General features: G+C 38.0%; 1 protein-coding gene across 1 annotated transcript; it reads left to right on the plus strand.

Moving 5' to 3' along the window:
* The first annotated feature begins 482 nt into the window (after window positions 1-482).
* Window positions 483-11,024, plus strand: LOC132863094 (eosinophil peroxidase-like). Its single transcript, XM_060895687.1, has 16 exons — window positions 483-636; window positions 1,360-1,490; window positions 2,813-2,909; window positions 3,043-3,221; window positions 3,768-3,900; window positions 4,167-4,296; window positions 4,973-5,179; window positions 5,740-6,103; window positions 6,502-6,662; window positions 6,981-7,239; window positions 7,615-7,785; window positions 8,334-8,571; window positions 9,559-9,758; window positions 9,891-9,928; window positions 10,391-10,444; window positions 10,565-11,024. The coding sequence occupies exons 2-16, from the start codon at window positions 1,424-1,426 to the stop codon at window positions 10,577-10,579; spliced, it is 2,313 nt and encodes a 770-aa protein (XP_060751670.1). The 5' UTR covers window positions 483-636; window positions 1,360-1,423; the 3' UTR covers window positions 10,580-11,024.
* Window positions 11,025-27,354: the final 16,330 nt, after the last annotated feature.

Genomic DNA, 27,354 nt, shown 5'->3' on the forward strand with positions numbered 1-27,354 from the left:
TCCATAAAAGATTCTAACTGATTTCAGTTGAATTTCTTTTGCTGCTGTATCCCATTAAATGTGGAAAAAGATCGGACATGATTGATCTTGGTTACTTTTTTAACCAATGAATTTAATTACATTAAAAAAATTTTTTTTTACATTACAAAAATCCTCCAATTTTTACAGACTTTACAGTATATATTCATTGTACAGTTAATCCGATTTAAAAATACATGCAATGCTTTGATTAGACAGACAGTCAAGTGAAATCCTGGTAAAATATTGTAAATTATATCAGGTAGTAGAGGTAAATACATCATATTTCCTTCTAACAGTTATCTATCAGTCATGTTCCAATAAGCCCTTCTGCCTTAGAAAAAATATAAATAATTTCCTTGTTCTTTTATAATGACTAGAGATTACATAATTGTTGCACAGTATTTTATCTGACTGTTTATTGATTCATTTCAGAGCCAGTAATTCACTCAGTTAAAAATGTTTGCAGATAAGAGGAAGGAGGAAATAACCCTGATAGGAAATGTTAGGAAACAAGCAGCTTGTGGTGATGGAGATGTGCTGCTGTGTTTATAAGTAAACCCTCTGCACTTCAAACAGTCCAAAAAACTGTCAGGAGCAAAGAGGCAAAGCACACAGGTGAGTCGTTACTTGTGCATCTTCTGCATTTTAACTCTGATATTAACTCTGAAATTAAAGTCGCATATTCAAATTGAATCGAATCCATTTATTCTGTAATGACGTTGTGTGTTTTATGTTCTATGTTATATCTTTATGTTGCTAAAATAAGCATGTTTCCTTTCCTTTTTTTCTTTTAAATTTATCAATAATTATTATAATGTTGCATGATTATTTTTCACTTTTTTATTTTTAAATTAAAATTTTAAAAGGCAACATTTAGATTTCCACCTAATAATGAAATACTAATGCTATTATAAATAAAATTATTACAAATATTATTTTATTGGTATTAAAATAAAAAAAGTATATGAATATTACTGAGAATCATGAAAGAAATTAAATATGACATTTAATTTTCTCGATTTTCTCGATTTTGATCTCATGAGAAAATTATATGAATTCAAATAGGTGGATGATATGGTGAGATATTAGTGATGAAATATTAATGGTTATTATATAAGGATTAAAATAAAAAATAATAAAAAAAACACTAACACAATTGAGCAGGATTAGAATGACTGTATATAAGCAGATGAACAAATACATGTAATGCATAATGATAAATAGTTACAAGCTGCAGACTTTTTGACTTTCTTTAAAAGTAAGAAAAAAATTCTCTTTCATTTTAGACTGGTATTTATTTATTTATTTATTTATTTTTATACATTTTCCTCATTGCAGATCAGGAGAAGACACAACTCATTAAAATTCTCTGAACTGTGGTGTGTGCAGTTGTGCTTCAGACATGAATCTCTTCATTTCTGTATTGCTGCTGGGACTGTGCTGTATGCTCAGATACCCAGCTGTATCAGGTGAGATTAAACAGGAGCAGTAAACATTTCAGAAACATTGAGACGGTGATTATAAATACTAAAATACAGATGATGCTGAGCTTCTGAAGGTTTTTTTTTTTTTGCTGGACTCAAATTTTAGCAGCGTAAATATCATTTCTGAGAAACAAATGTGTAAAGGTTTTATTTAATTGCATAGGTTTCTAGGGAAAGATCATACTGCATAAGGAAGTGGTTTAACAAATGCTGTGGTAAAAACGGTCTGCGTAAAGATGTCAAAATCTTTGTTAAGTAAGTGTGTTTTCAACACACATTAAAAAGGGAAATTATTCTGTTTATTAGACTTCATTTAGTTGTCAACAGAGTCAGAGATATGGCATAAGAGGAAGATGCTCTATGTGTGTGTGTGTGTGTGTGTGTGTGTGTGTGTGTGTGTGTAAGTGAAAATGCTTTAATTTTGCATGTTTTGTTAATTCATTCATGATTATTTTATTTTAAATAGGAAATAAAGGTTTTTTTTGTTTTTTTAAAAAAAAAAAAGTTTATTTCATATTTAAAAAACAAAACAAAAACAATTTCCTATTTTGGACTTTGGGACCTTACTGTATTGTGGGCGTGTCTTTAAGACAATAAAAAGGCAACGCAGGGGAGTGTTTACCATATATGGAAATCGGGAAGGATATAAATGAAGGATATAAAGGATATAAAGGATATAAATCAAATGATAGGATATAAATAAAAACTCTTTTGAAGAAGGTCTGGAAGGTGTTTTTGAGTACATATATGGTTAGAATTATTATGTAATTATTAATTTTTTTAACACCAAAACCATTTTCATTGACTAATGACATTTAGTCAGCTTTTAATAACTACAACAGTCAACTATCCTTAATTTGGAGTGAAACTAACAATTTCCAAATGAATAAATATGACTATATCTATTTATTTATTTTAGACAAAAAGCTAAAGCTATCAATGTATTCAATTTAACTGTTGAAATCTATATAATTTTATTAAAAGGGCCACAAATAATTAATTAACATGGTATTTCTTAACAGAATGAGTTAATATGTAAATAATAATTATTATTATTAATAATTATTTGCAAATGATCCAGTTGATTGTTAACATATATGCATCATTATTTCCCAATGTATTAGAATTATAATAGCAATAGGTTCATATAGATGTATGATTATGTGGCGAGGTATTGTATATTAGTGGTGATATTGATTTTAACATCAGTCTGAACCGTTTATATTATACATTGTATATTAATTTATATATAATGTTTTACGTATATATTCATAAATCTGAATTTGCTGTGATGTCTGCTTGTACAGGATCTAAAGAGAAAGGTTTCAGCAGGCTTTTCATTCTGGATGCCTTCACGGAAGCTAAACAAATCGTAGATGAGTCTTATTTGTACTCTCGTCAAAAGTGAGTCAACACTTCATTAACACATTGTACCAGTGTACTTAGACCCAAGGATATTTAAGCAAAGTTGGTCTGGGCTATATAAGTTATCATACTGAATAATATTTGTTTTATCTGTGTGTGCGTGTGTTTACAGGAGCCTTGAGAAGGTGCGCAATACCGATTTTATTAAGCCATCTGATATACTGCGTCTGATGAAGCAACCAAAACGGATGGCACGTGAGGCTGTGAGAGCTGCGGATTACATGGAGCAGACGTTGAGGATCATCTCAGAGAAAACACACCATGTACACAAGAGATCTATTAATGCCACAGGTCTGACACTGTAAATCTTTTGAAAATATTTTCTTTTTTTTAAATAGCAGAATTCACAGTCAAAAGGTTTCATAATCCCAACTCTGTATCATAAGACGGCTACCAACAAGGGATAGTTAGGTCTAACACACACTTACACCAAGACACACAAAGTCTGCCAGCTGTAACTTTTTTTTGAGTTGAATGAGTCACATGGCAGCGTTACACACTCGTAGGAAAGCGCTATCTGCCCTTTTCCACATACAGGAGCTCACAGATGCATGTGATTGGCTAGTGTTGCTGTGCTTGTGCCATCCGTCCCATACAGAGCAAGGACAATTTTACTCCCTTGGTCCACATGATCACAAAAGAAATGTTAAGGAGGATAGAAACACTGGACTATTTTTTAATTAAATATATATTAATATAGAAAAATGCTGTTTATATATAGCAGCCCTAAAAGGTTGGGGACAAAATGCAGCACTGAGATAAACTGTCTTTTGTTGAATGCAATTTGTTTGTGTGTGTGTGATTGGATTCAGCATCTTTGTTTGTTTTCTCTCTTAGCACTGCTATCTGAAGAAGAACTTAAGGAGATCCACAGATTGACTGGCTGTGCCGCTCAAACCCTGCCGCCTCCATGCAAAACGACACAGAATCTAAACAGATATCGCACGGCCAACAGCGTCTGCAACAACCTGTGAGACACACGTCAAAACAAGAACACTGATAATTGTTCATAAATAATAAACTGCCACCATGCTGGACAGGGTTCTGGGGACAGCTACTGTAATAGAAACAAATATATATATTATTGCTTTGAGGCTTAGCAAGATTATTTTACTCAAAAATATCTATTATGGGTTGTTAATTCTAGACAGTGTCATATTGCCACCCACAGTGTACATGTATTTAAGGCTTAATGCTGTGTCATAAGGCTCTCAGACTATTGTTTTAAATCTACAGGATAAATCCACTTCGAGGTGCTTCAAACACACCGTTCACCCGCTGGCTGCCTCCTGTTTATGAAGATAACATCTCCCAACCTCAAGGATGGAACCCTGGAAGACTCTATAATAATGTTGTGCTTCCTCTGGTATGAGAGCATTCAAAATTGAATAGGCATGTTGATTATTGTCAGTTTAAGACAGACTGGAATTTAAATGTATGGCTTAACATGATAACTGTAACATGAGATGTATACTTGTTTCAGGGGCGTGTCCAGGTTTAGGACATGGGGGTATAGGTGGGGCAAAAGCACACTTAAGGCAGAGAAATAACCAATATCCCAAGGGTAACTGTCAATAGGATGCTACCACCACCATGCTTCAATGTATGGATAGCAGCATTGGGGTCACATTGAACATGTCACTTTAAGGACAAAAATTCTCCAACGCCCATTTTTTGTCTGGTCTATGAATGTCAGGTTAACAGCTCCAATAGTTTAACACTGGCTTCTGGGTTACTTCACTGGCTAATGTACTCAAGTCAAGTCAAGTCATGTCAAGTCAAAAGTTGTGCCGTTATCTTTTTTAAGTTTTGGGGATAGATTAAGATTTAAAATGAGTTTTTCATAGAAAACCCTTCACATAATGAAATCACTATACTGGTTGCTTAGTGTGAACCATATGAACAGCAAAAGATTATTCCATAGCGGTATCTGCCACTCTGTGCGGCTCAGGGTTCCAGATATGTGTATTTTCTAATTTTACCATTTCTCATGTGGAACAATTGTACTTTTCCTGAAGCACAATATCAATATTTTTCTCCAGGTGAGGCAGGTGTCAAATCAGATTTTCAGCACACGAGACCAAAATGTTGTGGGAGACAATGAGTACACATTCCTCATCACATTCTTCGGCCAGTGGAATGACCACGATCTGTCCTTCACCCCCTTTTCACCCAGCATCCGGTCCTTTAGCAACGGCATTGACTGTGATAAGAGCTGTGAGCGCTCTGAGCCATGCTTCCCCATCCAGGTCAACACACACACACACATTTATTTCACATATAGGTCTTGTTCACTGTGTAACTGGCAAAATGACTTTAATGTGTTAAGAACATCTCAGAGATTAGGTTTAATAATTTTCTCAACCACCCCTTTGAATCAGTCATTTAAAGATTACACAAAAGTTATGTAAAGAAAATATACTGTAACACAAAATAGTCCTAAAAATATTTGGGAATTATTTTACTGAGATGAAATCTTCAAGTGCTAAGGGCTCATGACTATATAGGAGAAAATATATAGCTTTTTAAGTTAAATTAAAAAAATAGCTAATTCTGGGACACATAAAAGATCTTTTGCTAACAACTCAGTGTGTTTCAGGTTGGATAAATGTGTTTGTAGTTTTGTGTTGTACAGCATTTTCTGTTAATGTTAATGTTTAGGAGTTAGATTAATAGGGGAAGTAGATTTGGTTTGGTCTGAGGGACTATCCTTGGTTCTGAGGGACTATTCCTAACTCAACATGGAATAAATAAACATACAAACATGACATGACATGAAGAACTTTTTCATTTGCATTATTTGACTTAGATTCCTAGAGATGACCCGCGCCTGCCCTCCGGTCCCAACAGTTGCCTCCCTGTTTTTCGCTCTGCACCCGCTTGCGGCTCTGGAACCAGCGCGTACATGTTTGGAGGTGTGCCACAAGTGCGAGAGCAGATCAACACTTTGACATCATTCCTGGATGCGGGTCAGTTGTATGGCTCAGAGGAGGCGCTCTCCCGCGAACTCAGAGATCTCTCGAATGATGCAGGCCTCATGCGTGTCAATGACAGATTCCGGGACAATGGACGCGAGCTGCTGCCTTTCACCAAGGTAGTCAGCCAAATGTGTGCCACACGCAATCGCATTCTGAACACCACTGGCCTAGAGGAAGTGCCGTGTTTTATTGCAGGTGGGTTTGCAATGAAAATCATTTACATTTATGAGTAACAGAAAACAAACCATGGACGAATGTTAATTGCGAACTTTCAGTTCCAGAGTCAGTTGTCCAGTCATACGTTCTGTACGTTAGTTCCTCCCACTGTTTATAAACATGCAGGTAGGCAGATTGGTTATAGTAAATTGCCCTTAGGTGGGAATGAGTGTGTTCATGATGCCCTGTGATAGATCTAGGCATCCTATCTAGAGTGGATTCTTCAGCGCTCCGATGTTCCAGGAAAAGGCTCCAAATCCACTGCAAGGAGAATATATAGCACCACAAAATATGAAAATGCTGATTTTGTATGCTTGTATCTGAACTCTGTCAGATTAGTTAAAGTCCAAACTGCTAATAGCAATTTATGTTCGTAGGTGATGAGCGTGTGGATGAGAACATCGCTCTCACTTCGCTGCACACACTCTTCCTGCGAGAACACAACCGGCTCGCTCGTGTTCTGCGCCGCTTTAACGACCAATGGAACAATGAACAGATTTATGAGGAAGCTCGCAAAATCATGGGAGCCTACCATCAGGTACTATACACACACATACACACATACTCAAAAAACCCACAGCAGATTATTTCCTGTTAATGAATGTTTTAAAGTTGATCATTTTGGATCTGGTGGGATCAAGTGCATTTATGTGGAAGTAAATGGTATAAAGAAGAGAGTCTGTGGCTGATTTCTTTCTGGCCAAGAACACAAAATTATTTATAAGTTTTCATATTCTATACTAAGATTATGTAGCTTAATTCAAATTTGGAAAAGGCTCCTGTTTGGGGTGATCCTTATATTCAAAATCCTGACTTTGTCCTGACTTACAGTAAATATTCATTCTGTGTCTTGTAGATCATAGTGTTTAGGGATTATCTGCCACACATTGTGGGAACGGACGCCATGAACAGGCAGCTCGGCAGGTATCCCGGTTACAACCCCAATGTCAACCCATCTATCGCCAATGTTTTCGCCACTGCCGCTTACCGCTTCGCCCACGCCACCATCCAGCCCCTCATCTTCCGTCTGAATGAAAACTTCCAGGAGAATGGACGGTTCCCTAGCATTCCTCTGCAAACGGCCTTCTTTACACCATGGAGAATTGTATTTGAAGGTCAGTTAATACAATTAAGGTTTTGCAAAACTCTTTTCCATCAAACATAATGGTCTCATTGAATATAAGCTTTCCCAATCAGTAAAATAGAAGATCATATAGTTCCATTGAAATAAAAATGGAACTTGAGAGTGACTTTGTGAGAAAGTGAATACCAATGTTTCTACCATAGTTAATGACAGTAGCATAGAGCTTCCATTGATGGATGTTGATGTATTGATGTAGGTTTTCTAGAATCATTCTTTACTCTAGTCTCTCTTTTCAATTACATATTATAGTATGTCCACTGCCCTATTGCAAAAAATTTGAAAATACTATTTCTGTATAAAGTAGCAATTTTTGTGAGCCTAAATCTCACCTGTAAATTGCCCCCAGGTGGGATTGATCCTCAGATTCGGGGGCTGATTAGTCGGCCAGCTAAGCTGAACAAGCAGGATGGCATACTGGTGGATGCGGTAAGAGAAAGACTGTTCGCCTTCACCAGCAGAATCGCCCAGGACCTGGGTTCGCTCAACTTGCAGAGGGGCAGAGACCACGGCCAGCCAAGTATACACACATGAACACACGCACATGCGTACACAACACACACACAATGAACAATGGATCAACAGGTACACACACAGACAGGCTGAAAAGATAAGCACAGTGCCAGACAGAAAAACAGAGTAGATTGACAGAGTGACAAATAGAATAGGTACAGTAGACAAGCAAACTGGACAGAAAGACAGATATACAAAGTATTTAAACAAAATTAAACATAAATATTCTTTTTGTTATATAATCCACTTCCAATGCATATACCCACAGATTGTACTTGCAATTGTACTACAAACCTATTAATCAGGAGTAATTCAATCAATTAATAATCAATCAACCAATCAATCAATCATTCAATCAGAAAGACAATTGTAACATTTGGAAAAACATTCTACCAAGAGGAATGGGCCAGAGTACTAACACTGGGGTCCAAAGTCCAAAGACATAATACAGTGTGTAGAAATGTGAAGTGGATATATCGACTGTAATTAATTGTCCTAAATAATTGTATAAAAAACTTTCACGTCATCATGAACATATTTTCTTCTGCCCATTAGGCTATAATGCATGGAGGAGATTCTGTGGTCTGTCCACTCCCAAGGATGTCACCGAATTGGGCAGGGTGCTGAATAACACAGATCTGGCACGGAAGCTCATCCAACTTTATGGGACAGCTGATAACATCGACCTCTGGGCGGGAGGTATTGCGGAACCGTTTGTCCGTGGGGGCAGAGTCGGACCTCTGTTCGCTTGTATCATTGCCACGCAGTTCCAGAGGATCCGCCAAGGAGACAGGTACTGTGTCTTCAACAAAATTAAGATTCTGATTGGTCAGAGGTTAGTGATTAATTTTCAGGAACAGCATAGCAGCAGTTTGTAACAAATTCCAGAGTAACTTGTAAGTAGAAAAAGTTAGAAAATGACCATTGAAAGCTGCTCTAACATAAGTGATAACAGAAACCATCTTTTTCCATGGACATTACACAGTATGAATTTAACTCTAAGTGAATAAAAGCACTAAAGTTAATGGACGTGATGGTTCAGTGGTTAAGGCTTCGGGTCACTCATCAGAAGGTCGGGGATCAAGCCCACAAGCTTCTGACACATCAACGTTGGGTCCTTGAGCAAGGCCATTAACCTCACCTGCTCCAGGGGCGCTGTACTATGGCTGACCCTGTGCTCTGACCCCAGGCTCATAATAAACTGGGATATGCGACAACTTAAAGCATTTCACCGCATGTCTGTGTATGTGACAAATAAAATTTGAGTTTTAAAGTGTTGTTTTTAAGGTGTTGTTTTTTTTTTTTCAAAATTCTGTGGTTTAAGAGGAATAAAATGTGCTGTTATTGGAAAAGTATTAACTCTGAGGTGATGCCTGTAACACTTCATGTTTTATATGTACATTTCTTTCATAAAACCTTTTTAAAATGATGCTACTACCCTTGCTTAAGTTAGGCTGTGATGCTGTGTTATGTTATGTGATGCCCAGGCCCTGGGCTATAGCCCTGATACTGCATTGTCTTAACACACTTAAGAAAGATAAGTTAAAGTTATAAGTTATAGCAGGATATAAACATACAGTATGTCAGGTTATAAAAATCTCTATACTCCGTACATTCAGTGAAAATTATTTACAGCATCAAACATTAGCATAATAATTGTACACTATCAATGCATAGATAAATGTAATTGGCATGTTTGGAATGATGCCTGTGTAATGAACCGAAGAGCAGGTGACTTGGACTTTAGATCGAGTAGTTCATCTGTAATTTCTGCATCCAGGCTCTGGTGGGAGAACATGGGTGTTTTCACCCCGGCACAGAGATCCGCACTTTCTAGAGTGTCTCTGTCTCGCATCATCTGTGACAACACGGGCATCGGCAAAGTTCCTAGAAACCCTTTCGTCCTGAGTCGGAACCAAGCAAACTTTGTCAACTGCAGGAGCATCCCGGGGATTGACTTCAGACCTTGGCAAGAGTCGAGTAAGTAAGATCTACTTATAAAAAAAATTTTATTAGTAAAGTAAGATCTAATAAAGTAAAATCTAATAGCAAAAAATTTAAAAGAAAGAAATTATATATATATTGGCTTACCTTTGGTGTTTGATACTCTAGATGACAGAGCCAGGGAAAAGGCATCTGATGAAAATGAGGTCAGTAATGTGTTTCTTATCAACTATTACTCACTGAATCAATCAAGAAGAAATTCTATATAATTATATATAAAACACTTGGACTGAACCAGGGACTGTTGGGATATTGAATAATGTTGGGATATGTTTTCAGAAGATTTTGACTGTTTTAACTTGTCAATGCCCAGAAACACAAGGGTTAAGAAAGTATGCAACCCTCTTTAACTTTTAGCATTTTATTATGTTACAGATTTAATTTAAACTGTTTTTTTTTTTTTTTTTTGCACAAGTCTACACACAGTAATCCATAAAGGTCAATACAAACTAAATTAGAGACAAAACTTACTTTAGTCTTCATGGGGCAATGTGTAAGTGTTCATTTGTAGTGTAGAAAACATTATTTCTTAGATTATGCAAGTGGAAAATGTAATTAGATGTGGAAATTATACAAGTGGAAAATGTGATTAAAAATGTTTTTAACAGATTTTTAGAGAGGAGCGAGACGAGGAGGACCTAGAGGACCTGCTGGAGAACGAGGTATATTTATACAGTTCTTTCTCCCAAGAGGAGCAAGATGATTTTCTTTAAGCTTACCGTTCTTCTCATTATGATTTTCCAATCTTCACCTTTATTCCAATTATTCTTGTACACTTATAGTTCAGTCAGGAGTGAGAAGCCCCAGTGTTCCATGTTGAACCTCCTGCCCCCAAAGACCCCACTGGAACTCTTTCCTTATGGAATCCTGAATGTCTGTGAACCTCCAGATCTTTCTCCTTGCTATCGCTTCTGCAAGAACAATCTTTAAATATCTAAATTGCTACAAATATTCACCTGTAACATACCTGCCATCTATGAGTTTAATTTCTTGAAATACATGATATCTGTAGCATCAGAGAAAAAGTCAACTGCTAATATATTTCTTATATGATCTGTATACAGCAGTCCAGTCTGATCTTTGCTATAGAATTTCATTCATGTTTTTACAAATACCGCATCATTACATACACACATTCTATTTGCACTCTTTTTTCCTTTTTACATGTTATGTTTTGTTAACATTAACATACATTCTGTTACAAACCAGTTTCAAATAAAATGATGCACATCATCTGTACAACCTTTGGCTTCTTTGATAATGTTGTCTAATTTTAGTATTTAAAATAATCTACACATCTGGAATACTTTATTAATAAAATATATTTTTATGCATTTTAGTTCCAATACCTATAAAGTTGCTATAGCATTCATTTATAAAACGGGTTGAGCATCTAATCAGAAAGGTCGAGCATCTGATTAACAGTCTTCATTGTACTTAGCCGACCACAAGTTATCATAGAAGACTGCAGTCTTATTAGATATTTGTGTTTCCATACAATGTTTTCACGACAAGAAAACTCTTGATCATCGTCACAAACTGCTGATTGAAAGTCTTCACAGAATTATTTTATGCAAAACAAAGCATTCTGCCTCTCTTCATCATCCACATCTCCATCCACAAGAAGACCCAGACAGATGGGTTCACCTGCAGTATACCTGCCATATCTGTCCCTCTTTTATATACCAGTATTTTGAATCTAAAATAATAAATGCATATATCTTAAGAAAAAAAATATTTTTGTGATAAATTAAATAATGCTAACTAAGCTGAAACATTATATTAGTTAGCATTCTATATAAGATTATATTAATACAGTCTGATCAGTGGCAGTTAATTTTATACTGTATCTTGGGATATGAGTATATGAGTGTTAATGCTCTCCTATTGTCTGAAACTAAAATGTTCAGTGTTAATATGGTGTAATTCAATGTCACTAGATGCCGCTAGCACCATTTCACATGAGCCAGATGGTGGCGTTTTCTCTTAGCACATATGGAGTTATTTAAACTGCCCCTGTGGCCTGCGTGTATTATATTATACATTACACCACATCCTTGTTGAAATAAACAAGCATTTAAATTTTTAAAAGCATTATTTAATGTTCAATTCATCAGATTCATAGAAGCCGTTATTTTGTCACATCTACATTACAGCACAGTGAAATTCTTTCTTCACATATACCAGCTTTGGAGGTTGGGGTCAGAGCACAGGGTCAGCCATGATACAGCACCACTGGATAAGGGCCTTGCTCAAGGGCCCAACAGTGGCAGCTTGGCAGTGCTGGGGCTTGAACCCTGATACTCCAATCAACATCCCAGAGCCTTAAATGCTTGAGCAACCACTGCCCCTTAACTGTAGACAAACCAGCTGAAAGTTCAATGTGTTGTGAATCCTGAGCTGCTTTTCTGCTCACCGCAGTTGAAAATAGAGTTTATTAGAGTTACCATAACTCGAAATATAACAGCAATGAGTAGTGAACCATGAGTCTCTGTGAACAAGTTGTGAACCATCATATGTGTATTGTTACAAAAATTAGTTCAAAGCTTCTATGAATCAGCTTTTGGTACATACTGTACAATCAATGTGGGATTTAAGATGGTGAGATTCGATGACCTATTGTCAGAAGATGGCGCTAAAGGTACTTCATACACAGCATGTCCAGGGTATGAGACAGACAGGAGTAGCCTGATGCAGTCATATAGACTGGTGGTTGTCAGGTTGGTGTCTGTGAATCATGAGGTCTGTGATTTTCCAAGTTTATTGTTTTATTTAATTATTGAGTCTTTGACATCATTAAACTGCCAGACTGACTGGACCATTAATGTGAATGGGTTTAATCCCAATGTTAGTATCTAGTAGCCTGTGACTCATGCCAACTGGTCAAGGTCGTGATAGATCTAGGTGCTATACCAGAAATACTGGGTCTGAGACAAATAACCCTTTTGAGACAATAGTCAATGAGTAGTCAACAATACCTGTGTTGTGTCGGTGTTGTTACAAAATAGTGTCCTAAACCACATCAGCAAGTCTGCATGTCATCACTGAACCAACTAGATGTGGTATGAGGGAAAAAAGGGGGAAATTTTGTTTTGAGTGTATGATAAGCTTCTATCAGCTACATTAAACCTGTAAAACTATCTGACATGATTGAACTCGTGTGTCTCTATTCCAAAAACTTAAGCAGGGGTGTGTTGACTTATCCACTGTAGCCACTTCTTAAGAACCACAGCAGGAGCTTTTATCTGTGACGCTCACCTGTTCATCTCTGTGCTCACACTGCACTCCGCATCAATCTGAAATGAATTCGCTTAGTATGCAAGTTTCTGCCAAAAGCTCTTCCTTCATGCACTGTGCTGTCCAACAGCTGTAACAATACAACAGCTCTCAAAGGATCAATACGCTGTCTGTCTATTGTAGACAACTGAAGAACTAAATATTGTATGAAAAGTGCTTTTGTTTTGATCTTCTCTCAGTCTCCAGATATTATCTGAATAAGGCTTTGTATAACTGGCAGAGTTACAATAGAAATGTCAACTGAGAATATCATAATATAATGTCCAAAAGCTGCTCAGAGGATATGAAAGAGGATGTTTGAGAATATTTATATCACATTCAGAGAGGGAGATGGGAGATTCAGAGACGACACACAAAGAGTTAAAGTGCTTGAACCCTAATCTTCCAAGTAACAACCCAGAGCTTTAACCACTTCAGATACATGGCAACTCCAAAAGGGGGCTGAGCTATTTTTCCCATCAGCCCCAGCACATCCATCCATCCATCCATTTTCTACCGCTTATCCGGGGCCGGGTCACGGGGGCAGCAGTCTAAGCAGGGACGCCCACACTTCCCTCTCCCCAGACACTTCCTCCAGCTCTTCCGGGGAATACCGAGGCATTCCCAGGCCAGCTGAGAGACATAGTCCCTCCAGCGTGTCGTAGGTCCCCAGGGAGGCGTCCAGGAGGCATCCAGAACAGATGCCCGAGCCACCTTAGCTGACTCCTCGATGTGGAGGAGCAGCGGCTCTACTCTGAGCTCCTCCCGAGTGACCGAGCTCCTCACCCTATCCCTAAGGGAGCGCCCAGCCACCCTGCGGAGGAAACTCATTTTGGCTGCCTGTATCCGAGATCTTGTCCTTTCGGTCATGACCCAAAGCTCATGACCATAGGTGAGGGTAGGAACGTAGATCAACTGGTAAATAGAGTATATCGACCGAATCACTGCAGAGTATATCGACCGAATCACTCCTCCACTTGAGGCAGGAGCTCTCCACCAACCTGAAGGGGGCAAGCCACCCTTTTCCGGTTGAGAACCATGGCCTCGGACTTGGAGGTGCTGATTCTCATCCTCGCCGCTTCACACTCGGCTGCAAACCGTCCCAGTGCACACTGAAGGTCCTGATTTGAGGAAGCCAACAGGACAACATCATCTGCAAAAAGCAGAGACGAAATCCTGTGGTCCCCAAACCGGACTCTCTCCGGCCCCCGACTGCGCCTAGAAATCCTGTCCATATAGATAATGAACAGGACCAGTGACAAAGGGCAGCCCTGCCGGAGTCCAACATGCACCAGGAACAAGTCTGACTTACTGCCGGCAATGCAAACCAAACTTCTGCTCCGGTCATATAGGAACCGGACAGCCCTTAGCAGAGGGCCCCGGACCCCATACTCCCAAAGCACCCCCCACAGGTCACCACGAGGGACACAGTCAAATGCCTTCTCCAGATCCACAAAGCACATGTGAACTGGTTGGGCAAACTCCCATGAACCTTCCAGCAACCTGGCGAGGGTATAGAGATGGTCCAGTGTTCCACGACCGGGACGAAACCCGCTTTGTTCCTCCAGAATCCGAGGTTCGACTATCGGCTGAATTCTCCGCTCCAGTAGCCTGGCATACACTTTTCCGGGGAGGCTGAGGAGTGTGATCCCCATGTAGTTGGAACACACCCTCCGGTCCCCCTTCTTAAACAGAGGGACCACCACCCCAGTCTGCCAGTCCAGAGGCACTGTCCCCAGCCGCAACGCGACGTTGCAGAGGTGTGTCAACCAAGACAGCCCCACAACATCCAGAGACTTGAGGTACTCAGGTACCCCAGTAGAACATCGTAGTCCGTGGGGTAAGACCCGGCCTCCAGGCGCTTGCATGCGAGCCCCAACCCCGGGCCTGGCTCCAGGGTGGGGCCCCGGTTGCGCCATACCGGGCGACGTCACGGACCTTGATATGCACTCTCTCATAAGGGGTATTTGAACCGCTCTTTGTCTGGCCCGTCACCCAGGGCCTGTTTGCCTTGGGAGACCCTACCAGGGGCAGAAAGCCCCAGACAACATAGCTCCTAGGATCAGGAGGAGGGAGGAGGAGAGCTCCTAGGCGGTTCGAGGAGGGGCCCCAGCACATCACATATCCAAATAACTTACACCTGTGCCTCATTCTCACTCTGATTAGCACCCTTAAATAAGTTCCAGAGATCACCCCCTCAATGTGACACTGATATACTTTATACACTTTTCTAGCCACAACTTTCAGAATCATGAATCTGGTTCAGAATCTGATTCTTTTAGGATCATGAATCTGATTCCCCCTCTCTACATTAAATAAACACTGCAACACATTTCTGCACATTTCAAAGATCAATGAAGAGTCATTGGTTTGACAAAACATGCAGCCCTTCTTTTAAAACATTTTCAAGACACTAGTGAAAAGCCAGATGTCTTGGCTTGACAGACTAAATGATAATAATGCATGTGTAGCTTTAATAATAATTACAACAACAATGCACATGTGGCTTTTATCTATAATCTCTTCTCAAAGTGCACCGACCTTTAATTAAGTGTAAGGCTTGAGGCCCATTAAGATCAGAGAAACAAAGATTTGGGTGTAACAGTGAAAGGACTGGACTGTAGGAGGACAGCATATGAGACATTAAGATCAGGGTTCTGTCAGTGTGATGCATCAGTCATTTTGTGTTCAACTGCCCAAATTACAGCTAGATCATCAGTTGTGTGTCATATACAGGATAAATCACATAATTCTACATTATCGGGTTTAAGGCAAAGTGATGCACATTTACAAGACAAATGGTTATAATTAATATGCTTATTTTTTTCAATAGGTTGCAGAAAGTTAATCATCTGACTTAGGGACAATGCCAGAAATCCCAAATGAGTTCTTACAGCAAATTCCACACATACTGCACTGTTCAGTTCTGCTTTTATGACGAGAAACATGCAGAGAAAAACTTACTGATGGCAGCTGTGCCACTCCCAGGAATAGCGTGGCCGGCTAGGCAGGAAGTCGGACGTGCCTTCACTCTAAAAAATGATTCATGGGGTTAGTTTGTACAACTTAAAATAAACAACATTTTCAGCATAAAAACATTAAGTTTGTAATATGTACTTGTATTGGTGAGTTGATAACTCATTTTAATAAGTCTTTCAAAATTAAAATAAAGAATACTGTCTTTAACTTAATTATATATCGATTTTGAACAAACACTTATAGCAATTACGTTTGGGCCACATGTGGGTATTATCTGGCACATATGGCCTAGATGTGGCGTGGCTATACAGATATGGGCCAAATTGTGGCCATATTTGTTTTGCCATAACTTTAAAATCGGCGGGAAATGCTCTCTTGGTTCACAACTCATTTTGAGTTATGTGGCCCAGATAACAACGAACACATGAGAACCATATGTGGTTGAGCTATGGCACACAGTGAGAAACACCGACTTGTGGTAAACATTTGGCTTATACGTGTAAAAACAAAGGAATCCTGAAATCAAGTGCGGCAGACATCCGCCGTTCAACACCTCAGGTTGCTATGCATCTTCCCTCCTATTGGTGGAGTGAGACTATGGCGCGAATTTGACTGAGACTCGGGCAGCGGGCGGCATTTCTGCGTTCCTCACGACTCTGTAGGCTACGTTCAGGTAAGTGATTGGCACTTTACAGTCATATAATTGAAATATGCAGCATTATGTGTCAATATTGCATGTTATAAGCGTTTAGTTATTAGTTTAAATGAGGAAGGGGTCAAATTAGCTAATATTTTCCTGTTTAACAATACAGTTTAATGTATGCTAGGGGTCCGCTGGTTTGCCGTTTTAAATTCCGATGTTTTTGGCTATAAATCAACAGTACTTAAGTAAAGTTGGCCGCATATTCACAGATTCGGGTTTCTCGAGTCAATAACTCCAGAGATAAACGCTGTTACTACACAAATAACACCTCTTTTTCACCGTAATAATGTAGAGAGGCAGCTACAACCCAATTTTCCTCCGTGGTGGACAAAATACACAAGTCTCTATGTGCGAACCAAGGGACCGTCTGCAAAGTGCAAAACCCGAAAAGCGAATACTAAAAACAGTCTAGGGAGAAATGTCAAATTGTATAATTTTTATGTTTTTTTTATATGAAAATATTTCCCCCAAAAGTAAAACACATTTCCCCCAAATAAGTGTTGTAGTATAACTATCAGGACATCAGTGATGTGTGAGCTGAATTTGGTGACAGTACAGTGTATTACAGTGAAGTTATTGACTGTTTTAGTTTTCGCTTTTCGGGATTTGCACTTTGCAGACGGTCCCTTGGAATCTGTCTCATGCACTGAAAGTCATGCATGTCTTTTTTAAAGCAGAATACATCTGCTTTTTTGGTGAAAAAGTATTCTAAAAATATATTCTAAAAACAAAATCTAAATAATTTGTCATAAGAAATTATGGTATTATTATGGCCCACATATTGAAAAATACAATTTGCAATTCCTGGAAATTTTTTTTTGTAAATTTGCCATTACAACATTTGAGTTTTTATTTTTCTTTCATATACAATCTGCTGCATTATGTTTGATGGTTAGGCAGCTGACACATTTCTTTAAGTTTGCAAATTTTTGATGTGTAGTAAATTTTAACTCCTAAGATTTAACTCCTGTGTCCATTAATGTCCTGTTTTTTTACAGGATGCTTCTGTGGGAAGGAGGACAGAGACTGCTATGCATTGCATAGTATACATAGTATATCTTGGAGAAAAGGAGGAAGATCTCTTTAAAGAGCACTTGGTATGTAAATCAGACACTCATTTTTAAATATGACTTAAAACACTGACATTGATTTTGATCTACTTAGGATGATGAGGTGCCACAAATTTTGACCCAGCCAAGGCCAGTATTATTATTTAGGGAACGGAAGTCCTGCAAGACTTGGATGTATCCAGAGCCTGTGCCCTGCTAATGGGGCTGATATATGCTCTCAACCTAAGGAACTAAAAAATACTTTTGATGTGTTTCAGAAAATAATTCTTGAGCTGGATGGTCTGAAAGCTAGCCCGAAGGTAATGTCTTTAAACAATAAACTGTTGTATTCCTGAAATGTTTCATGTAAAAGTTTTGTTGTGCATACACGTACAGCAGCTGTAATTTTGACAATTTTTTAAATTAAGTTTACAGTGTTGTATTTGTTTGAGACTTTATGGGGGCTGTAGTTTATGTGATGAAGGTAAAATTTAATACTTTGCAATAATATAAAAAAAAGGAAGAAAACCTTTAGTTTCAGCTAGGTGGACCCAATAATCTGGCAATTGTGTCTGTTGTTGGAATTCATTTTTCACGTTCCCTGTGATTTATTATTATTATTTTATTTTATTTTTTTCTTATATGTACCTACCAGGTTACTAAGAAAAATACTTGATTCTGTACTTGACTTTACTTGAAAAATACTTTAGTCCTGGATAATTATCTTTTTGTCAAAGCATTGTTAAAACCTTTTTGTATATAAGTTGACATTGGTTTTATAATAAACCAGTTTCATCATAAAACTGGAATTGCTGTGTTATTTCTCCTGACCGAAGTGAAATAAGTTACTTATACTCAAAAAAATTAAGGTAACAATTTGCACGGACATATCTAAGTAGAATGGAATCGAAATAAAGAAGTTAGAATAGCTTAAATTATGTAATTTGACCACTTAATATCACCAAAACTTTGAAATTAAAATTAAGTTGTTTCAACTTAATTAAGCTCTTAGAGGTTAAGTCAAATCATGTTGGTTGTACTAAACAAATTGGGTTAGTCTAACTATAAAAGGTTCATGATATCTACTTAATAATGACTGAGTTGAAGCTACTTAAAAAGATGCATGCGAATTGTTACCTTAATTTTTTTTAAGTTGAGCCAGCGTTTTATTTTTTAGAGTGTTGGTTCTTGACTCGTTGTGTGAAGCGTAGCAGCATTCGGGTATCATAATCTCCCACACTGGACCTGTATGCTGAGCTGCTCACAACAAACAAGACACCAAACACAGCACTTTGTCAAACATAACCTGTGCTTCTTAGAGAGATTATAAGGTCTGTTTTGACAGAGCGAATGCAGGAAAATAAATACAGGGAACAAATATTGTGCATTTTTTAATCTCTCTCTTTGGGATTAGAGCATTACAGTATGCTTCAGTGATCACTTGAAAAGTCTGCTGATGGATTTTCCATGTCTTGGAGTCAGCGTTCCTCCTTCTACAGCAAAAGAGTTCATGATTTCCTCCCTCTTTTCACAGAACTGGCTTGAATTCTAGGAATTTCACAGAAATAATCAGGATTCATCAGTCATACTGTCAGCTGTCTATCCCATAGCGGCTTAAATATACTTTTTTCCTACTTTTTTTCTATCCTGCAGAACGTCCAAGCTAAGCATGGAGAATGTCGACGGTTTAAAGACCAAAACTGAACTGACATATTGTTGTAACGATAAATGACAGACACAAAAACACTCATACTGTAGATCAATATAAGCCATTACACAAAGCTAAATATCATACTGTCAGCTGTCAAAACAAGCACTGTTTTATCGGCTATCTAGCTCACCTGAGCAGCGTCACTAACAAGGAGATTTTCATTAACCATAGCTAACATTCAAGTGTTTCATGTAACTTTTACTGGGGATTTCTGTTAGACCACAGAAAGATAATGTACAGATCAAATAGAAATAAAAGCTATGTTTAGTTATTTAGGTATCTAGCTAGTGCAGGAAAACCTAACCAGATAGCATAATAAAAAATAATAAAAATATATTTTAATATATATAAAAACATCATTTTCTTTTCCTGATGTTTTGAGGTCATAGCCATCAGTTTATCAGTTCACTTTTCCTACTCGTGCTCAGTGCTATTACAACACATCAATGACAATCCATATATCGGTGGGGCAAAGAGGTAAATTACTGTACACTAATGATAAGACTGCTCCCAATACAGTCTAATCTCACTTAATCTAGTGAAACAAAAGGATCATATCCACATGACGGTTTTCTCTAGTATAAGCTAGCAAGCTCATGGTTATATTATGGTTAGATTCTGTCCAGAATATACTGGAATATTCTCCACCAATCGGTGTAGTCAAGACTATAACATTACAATGTCTGGTCACCTTGAGTGATATGACACCATAAACAATGCCTCCGTAATAACTGTAATTTAAAATAAAATGAACAGTTTAGTAGATAAATTATTTCTGAAAGGCTAAACTCCATTTTATACCTGGCCAGGCAGTTTTCCTCTGCAGCACATCGGAGGTTGTACATCGGCACTCTTTGCACATAAGTGGAGGCTTGAATGTAGTACGGATCTGGCACGAGGTCAGGCAAACCTGCAGAACATCTCAACATCTTATCCCAAGAGCAAAATGAAGCTGGCAATGCAAATCTATTCAGCATGAAGCAGTCAAGATAACTCATGCATTCTTATTCATGTTTTTGTGCATATTGAGAAGAGACTGAGAGAAAGGAATAATCTAATTGTTGGCTCTTTATTTAGTAGGAAAGCTGCTTGTGTTGTCCTATCGAGAACGAGTATCGAGTTGTCCTACCTGCTCCGCAGCCGTGCGCGGGGTTTAGTTTACGCGCCCGCGAGGCGCACCGGCGCGCCTGAGAGGCAACCGGCGCGATCCGTGCAAATGCGATGGCGCGGAAGAACTAGACGGCTCGCTGTGTCTTGCATGGACGCTGCTGATCAAGGGGTCTGACCGGAGACTGCTGTTGCGGCTGCTCCTGTTGCTGCTGCTGCTGCTGCTCTCCATCTCCATTTCCGTTTCTCCTTAACGGAGGCACGTACTGCGCGCCCTGACTCAGGATGCTTAAGAGTCTGCCGTCGTGCTTCCACTGAATGGTCCGCCTAAGAGGTGTCGAGTCCCGCTGACTCTGTACGCTTTGAAGCACGCAGCTTAATAAACACAGGTGCGCGCACGCGTAAAATACCGTGTGGAGTTGTCGTGCGCGCATTTTGTCCGTGAGATCCCCGAGGTCCGTGCTACACAATGCCAGTTGGTTTTATATTAAAAAAAATAAACGCCTACTGCTCTGTTGTTGTTTTATTAATCGAACAGTCAAAGCCTAAGCTGTATTTCCTACAGCCTATTCATTCATTCATCTTCTACCGCTTATCCGAACTACCTCGGGTCACGGGGAGCCTGTGCCTATCTCAGGCGTCATCGGGCATCAAGGCAGGATACACCCTGGACGGAGTGCCAACCCATCGCAGGGCACACACACACACTCATTCACTCACGCAATCACACACTACGGACAATTTTCCAGAGATGCCAATCAACCTACCATGCATGTCTTTGGACCGGGGGAGGAAACCGGAGTACCCGGAGGAAACCCCCGAGGCACGGGGGGGGAGAACATGAAAACTCCACACACACAAAGCGGAGGCGGGAATCGAACCCCGACCCTGGAGGTGCGAGGCGAACGTGCTAACCACTAAGCCACCATAAAAAGCATCATGTGCATGATGAAAAATAAAAGATCTCGGTGCCTCCAGTTGCTCTGCGTCGTTCCCGACTGATGCGCAAAATAAAAGAAGGAGAGAAAGGAAGAGCCGATGGTTTTTTATTTACATTTTCCCCCAAAAAGTTTCTTATTTCGTCTCAGACAAGCCCCTGCAGATGTGAACGTGAGCTACATGACCTTAAAAAAAACTGTAGACAATACTCTCTCTCTAAAAAAAATAAATCTTTGCGCTCAGCTATGAGCTTACCTTTGCTCAGTTCAAAGAATTAGACTGTAGCTGTGGGATTATTATTAAATTGTCATATACACTACATGTGCAAAAGTATGTGTATAGTATGAATATAGAGTCCCCCTGTCCTCCATTGCTGCTATAACAGCATTCTACAAGGGAATTTTTGCTCATGAAGTCAAAAGAGTGTTTGGGGTTTCAGGCAATGATGTTTAGGGAGCAGGATTGATTATCCATGCCTTAACCCTCTGGGGTCTGACCATTTTGTGACACTGGCAGAGGTTGCTCTTACATTTGGTCTTTTTTCAGTTACTTCAAAACATATTAATGGCTAATATCACATAACACTGTATTCAGCACAAACTGGGCTACAATATTATGTAAGTAAAATGTATGTAAATGTTTGTATTTTTAAGTAAATTATGTTTATGTGTGGTTAGTAAAAAAAAGAAAAAGAAAAGTTGCTGAAATAAGGCCAAGAAACACATACTAAACATTTGTTCACAAACAATAAAGTTCTCTACTCCTGTAGAGTTGAGAATTTGCTACAAAAAGATGTAAAAACCATTTTAACCACTCATTCACATGAAACAATACATTGATTTAACTTTTGTAAGACAGTTTTTGTGTAAAGGCAATATGCGAGGGCGGGTCAATGGTCATGAATATTGATGATTCACACCTGAGGAGGCCCAACCCCCTAATGGCTTAGTCTGGATTGTGTTGACAAAAGAATGAGTGTGGGGAGACTCAAAGAGAAAATCTTTTGCTTGTAGTTTAATAAAATAGTGTACAATAAAGTACAAAAGACTTTTATATCTGTACTTGACAAAATAAGACTTTTATTTTACCAATGGTAAAAAAACATGAACAATACAATAGAGTCAAGAGTCAAGAAACTTAATTGTATGGAATGATTCTTTACAATATAAAAAATAAGATATAAATTTGTAAGCCATCACACACTGTGAATCTTTGAGAATGGAGTTTAATACACAATTGTGCTTAACCAATACACTTTCAATTATTCTTGGAGTGAACTCTTGTACAATTGAATAAACACTGCAAAGCTCATTTACAATTTGCTGTGTGGTGGCCTTTGAGACATGTAGAGTTGTTTGCATGCGAAGTAACAGTGATGCTACTTTGTGTTTAATCAAATCCTGTAAGTCTTGAACATCTATTTCACTATCTACTGTTGAGCAATCCAGGCTGAATGAAGGGGTTTCAGACTCTGCACATTCAGGGTTTGAATTACCAGAAATGCAAGTTTGATACTAATCTGTTCGAAAATCTTTAAGAGTGCTGTCGCAATGAGGCCTACTTTTATGAGCACGGAAAGTGCTGTACACACTGGTCTGGAAACTACAGTCTTGAAAGGGGCACCTCACTGGCTCTTTCTTTTTAATGTGTGTTTTAAGATGTGCAAAATACTGTAAAAGACTGCAAGCCTCTGAAAAATTACACAGGTCACAGTTCACATTTGATGTTGCTTTAAGCAATTTTGAGGAGGCTTGAACACCCTGACTATGGTCACAAGCTAAATGCTTCTTCAGAGACAGTTCACTCCTAAATGTGCATACACAATCTTTATAGATGCATGGGAGTGGACAGTGACTTGACTGATGGCAGTGTCTCAGCTTGTAATGTGTGATTAGGGCACGCTGGTTGGGTGAGGAAAATCTACAAATCTCGCAACACCCCTCATTGATATGGAGTTGTGCTTCCACTCTACTTGCACTGCACTGATCCTGCAAATAAAAAAAAAACAGTAGTCAAACTCCATCAAAGTACACATACACGTTAAACACAGAAATATTCACTGAACATCTTACTTACCAAATACAAGAGGAAAAAAGTATAAACACTATTTCTATGACTGGGTGATACATTGAATATTATAGTGATGATATTGCTGCCAATATGAAATTAAGCAACGCTGTAAATATAGCTTTTATTAGGTGAAAATGTTTCTAAATTTCATGATTCTTCAGGGCTTCATAGATAACACAAATGACAAAAGTTTAATGATGCGATTATTAAACTACAAAAAGTTGTGCTCAGATGTATGTATGTTTCTTAAACGATCAAGCATTTTTATAATATAGCAACAACATTTAGTTCTAATTTGTTTCTATATTATAGAAATGCTTATATGTATTGTTTTATCTGTTTATCAACATTAACTTACTATAGTCAAAGACGACTTCTTTTTCTGCTCACGTCTCGACTGCAGCTCGCTGTCTAGAGAGCAAAATTTTAGTAATGGCCGGTTCGCGAACGAATCATCACGTCCACAGTCATCACTGTTACACAATTAGTAATTTTCCCCGAACCGGTTCTTTCGGACAGTTCGTTTCAATGAACCGATTCAAAAAAACGGTTCACCAGTTCTTTTACCTCCTCAAGTAACGAAGTTGTTTCTATCGTCCCATGAAAATACAATTAAAGACATTTAAATAAACTAATTTGTAATCATAACTTCAGTTAAATAATATCATCGTTATCTTGGAAAAGCACCCATAGTGTTCTAATGGGCAAACAGATTGTATTCTTATAGTATTTTAAATTGAACTAGTCTCCATTACCTTTTTACAGAGACGAGGATTAAGCTCATAAAGCTTAAACTAGAACATGCTCTGAAACAAGTCTAAATTAGCATTAAAGAAAGTGTACTTACTCATTTCATTATTTGCAGTGAATAAAGTCTATCTGTAATCGCGGGATCCTTCATCTTTTCTGGCATCTTTTCTGTCTCAGCCGTTAAAATAGTACATCATAAAGACGTAGAGTTTCTAGCACATGCGCATTAAACAGAAAATTGATAGAACCTATGATTTGTTGTTATATGAACTTGCTATTTAAAGTTTTCCATTTCCCATCAAGTCGAGGTTGTTAGAACTCATCCAATTGTGTAGTGAGGCACTGCAAGTTGACAGGACATGAGTTTACTTGTTCACCTGACTAAAATGCTAAATAATTTTTTACAGTGTATGTGAGTTTAGTCTGGAAGGTCTAATATACAACAATGAAACCAGGTTAGATGCTACATGGGTTTCAATAAATTACCCACAATGCCGTTCGTCTACCTGCTGATAGTGGTCCAGTGGGATTTAGCCCTAACTGCATATTTACATTCAGAGAATGATGCAGCAGCATATTAGTCTTTTAGTCTCTCTAACTATCTGTCTGTCCTACTGTCACCTGTACATTCCTACTGAACCTTCTCCACAACACCTGACCATCATGGTGCAAGACTCACAGGAATAATAACAAAAACACAGCACTAGGATCACTGAACACATCACAGATATTTCAATATTAACTTATTTAATGTGGTGGACTTTTCCTTTAAAGGCGTAACAGCTGATGAAAAAGCAGAGACAATTGTAGACGAAAATGAAGAGAGATTTTATCTTAGTTTTTATTTTATACAAAACATTTTCGTCTCGTCTTTTTTCGTTAACAATAATGCATATTAATTTAGTTTTAGTCAGCGTTTTTGGACAGTGGTGCAGTCTTGTCATCAAGGGCGTGAGTTTGATTTTGACATTGGTGGGGACATAATTTATTTGACATTGGTGGGGACAACATTCCCCGTATTTTGTGCATAAAACTGTTGTTATAAGAATACTTTCTTACTCACATACCGGTAGCTGCATAATCACGTTGCATATTGCTTCATACAACGGAATATAGCTGCAGCCTCCGACCTCAACACATTAGCGAGAAAGACAAAGCCAATCAAAGAGCGACGTGGGTTAGAGAGGCAGGACTCAAAAAAGGCAAAGGCCAATCCTTTTAGAGAGGTGACTTAAAGAGGCGGGATTCATTGCAGGGCGTAGATCTGTTAACCGTTTGTGTTCCACAAGTTGCGCTATTTTTTACAGAACGCCGTTGTAAAATATTTTTAATCTTATTTAATGATTCCTTACGGAAGCGTATTGCATTCACTTGAGGAAAAAAAATCTACTGTTTATCTGAATGAATCTCAGAATTATGAGATCATTTTTCATGAATAAAAAGTTTTCTGCTGTTTTTCTGAATTAACGACTTAATTATCTCAGAATTCTGAGATAATTTTTCATGAATAAAAAGTTTTTTGCTCTGTTTTTCTGAATTAACGACTTAATTATCTCAAAATTATGAGATAAATGTTTTTTGAAAAACATTTTTTTCACTCTGTTTTTATGAATTTATGAGTTAATTATCTCAAAATTATGAGATCATTTTTCATAAAAAAAATTAATTGTTCTGTTTTTCAAGTAATGTAACTTGAACCACAACTTGTAACTTGTAACTTGTTTTTCAAGTCTTTAAGTAATATAAATGGTATGTTTGCGCAGACACCTCAAGACTTTGCGCCTGTTCAGACGAAAAGAACATTCTGATCTGCTTGACGTTGCTGTGTTTCTCCAGGATCAGTTGAACCGATATGGTATGCTTCACGGTAGCCGTATCACCATTAGTGAAAACCCGTCGATTGCACCATTGATGCAGATCCCATATGGTTTGAGTTTATCATATGAATCAACATGCCATAAAAAGTTCGGGCCTGGATTATGATACAAACGTCGCCGAAGACGATTCCGGCGCCTCAGTTGCACTCCATGGGGATCCAGTATTTTCAACAATTGCCTGATTGCAGGGCCGGCCCTGGCCAATTTGCTGCCCTAGGCAAGATTTCACCTGGTGCCCCTGGAATCACAGACAATTGTGTTCCGATCATTTTGTTCATAAACTTACACAGAAACAAACTGCACAGCTTTGTCCTGTTTTTCTTTATTTTGAAAATATTTTGGAAACACACACAAACTATATAAAAAAAACTATATTATGGAGACCTTGCTTTCCTTGCCTTTCTTACAGCAATAAAATATATATAATAAATATATAAATAAAATACTTCTCAGGTAATATATATACATATATATTAATAAAAATATATATATATTCATAAAAAAATTATATATATATATATATATATATATATATATATATAATATATATATATATATATATATATATATATATATATATATATATATTAATAAAATAATAATTTGGGCGCCCGGGCGCCCCTAGTGGTGGGCGGCGCCCTTAGCATTTGCCTATTCTGCCTATGCGCAGGGCCGGCCCTGCCTGATTGTCTCTTGTGTCACCACATAGCCAGCCTGAATGCATTTCAAATGCATCATCTTATATCCGTGAAGAATTTACATTACTTAAAGACAGCAGTATCTCCCAATGTCTCAAACCCAAAGTAAAATAAAACCGGATTAAACTTGAAAGGCGGGACATGTTTACTTCCATGCAATCCACCTAAAATAGAGCTCCTGGCAGGATTTTGAGGGATCTCATTAATTCAGAAAAACCGAACAATTATTTTTTTTTATTGAAAATTATCTCATAATTCTGAGATAATTAAGTCGTTAATTCAGAAAAACAGAGCAAAAAACTTTTTATACATGAAAGATTATCTCATAATTCTGAGATAATTAAGTCGTTAATTCAGAAAAACAGAGCAAAAAACGTTTTATTCATGTAAAATTATCTCATAATTCTGCGATA

The sequence above is a fragment of the Tachysurus vachellii genome, chromosome 20 (genome assembly GCF_030014155.1).
Source record: "Tachysurus vachellii isolate PV-2020 chromosome 20, HZAU_Pvac_v1, whole genome shotgun sequence".
Taxonomy (NCBI): domain Eukaryota; kingdom Metazoa; phylum Chordata; class Actinopteri; order Siluriformes; family Bagridae; genus Tachysurus; species Tachysurus vachellii.

Coding starts and splice junctions, on each gene's coding strand:
- LOC132863094 (XM_060895687.1), top strand. CDS start 1,424: ATGAATCTCTTCATTTCTGTATTGCTGCTGGGACTGTGCTGTATGCTC. Junction 6,663..6,980: donor TCATGGGAGCCTACCATCAG/GTACTATACACA, acceptor TGTGTCTTGTAG/ATCATAGTGTTTAGGGATTA. Junction 9,759..9,890: donor CAGACCTTGGCAAGAGTCGA/GTAAGTAAGATC, acceptor TTGATACTCTAG/ATGACAGAGCCAGGGAAAAG.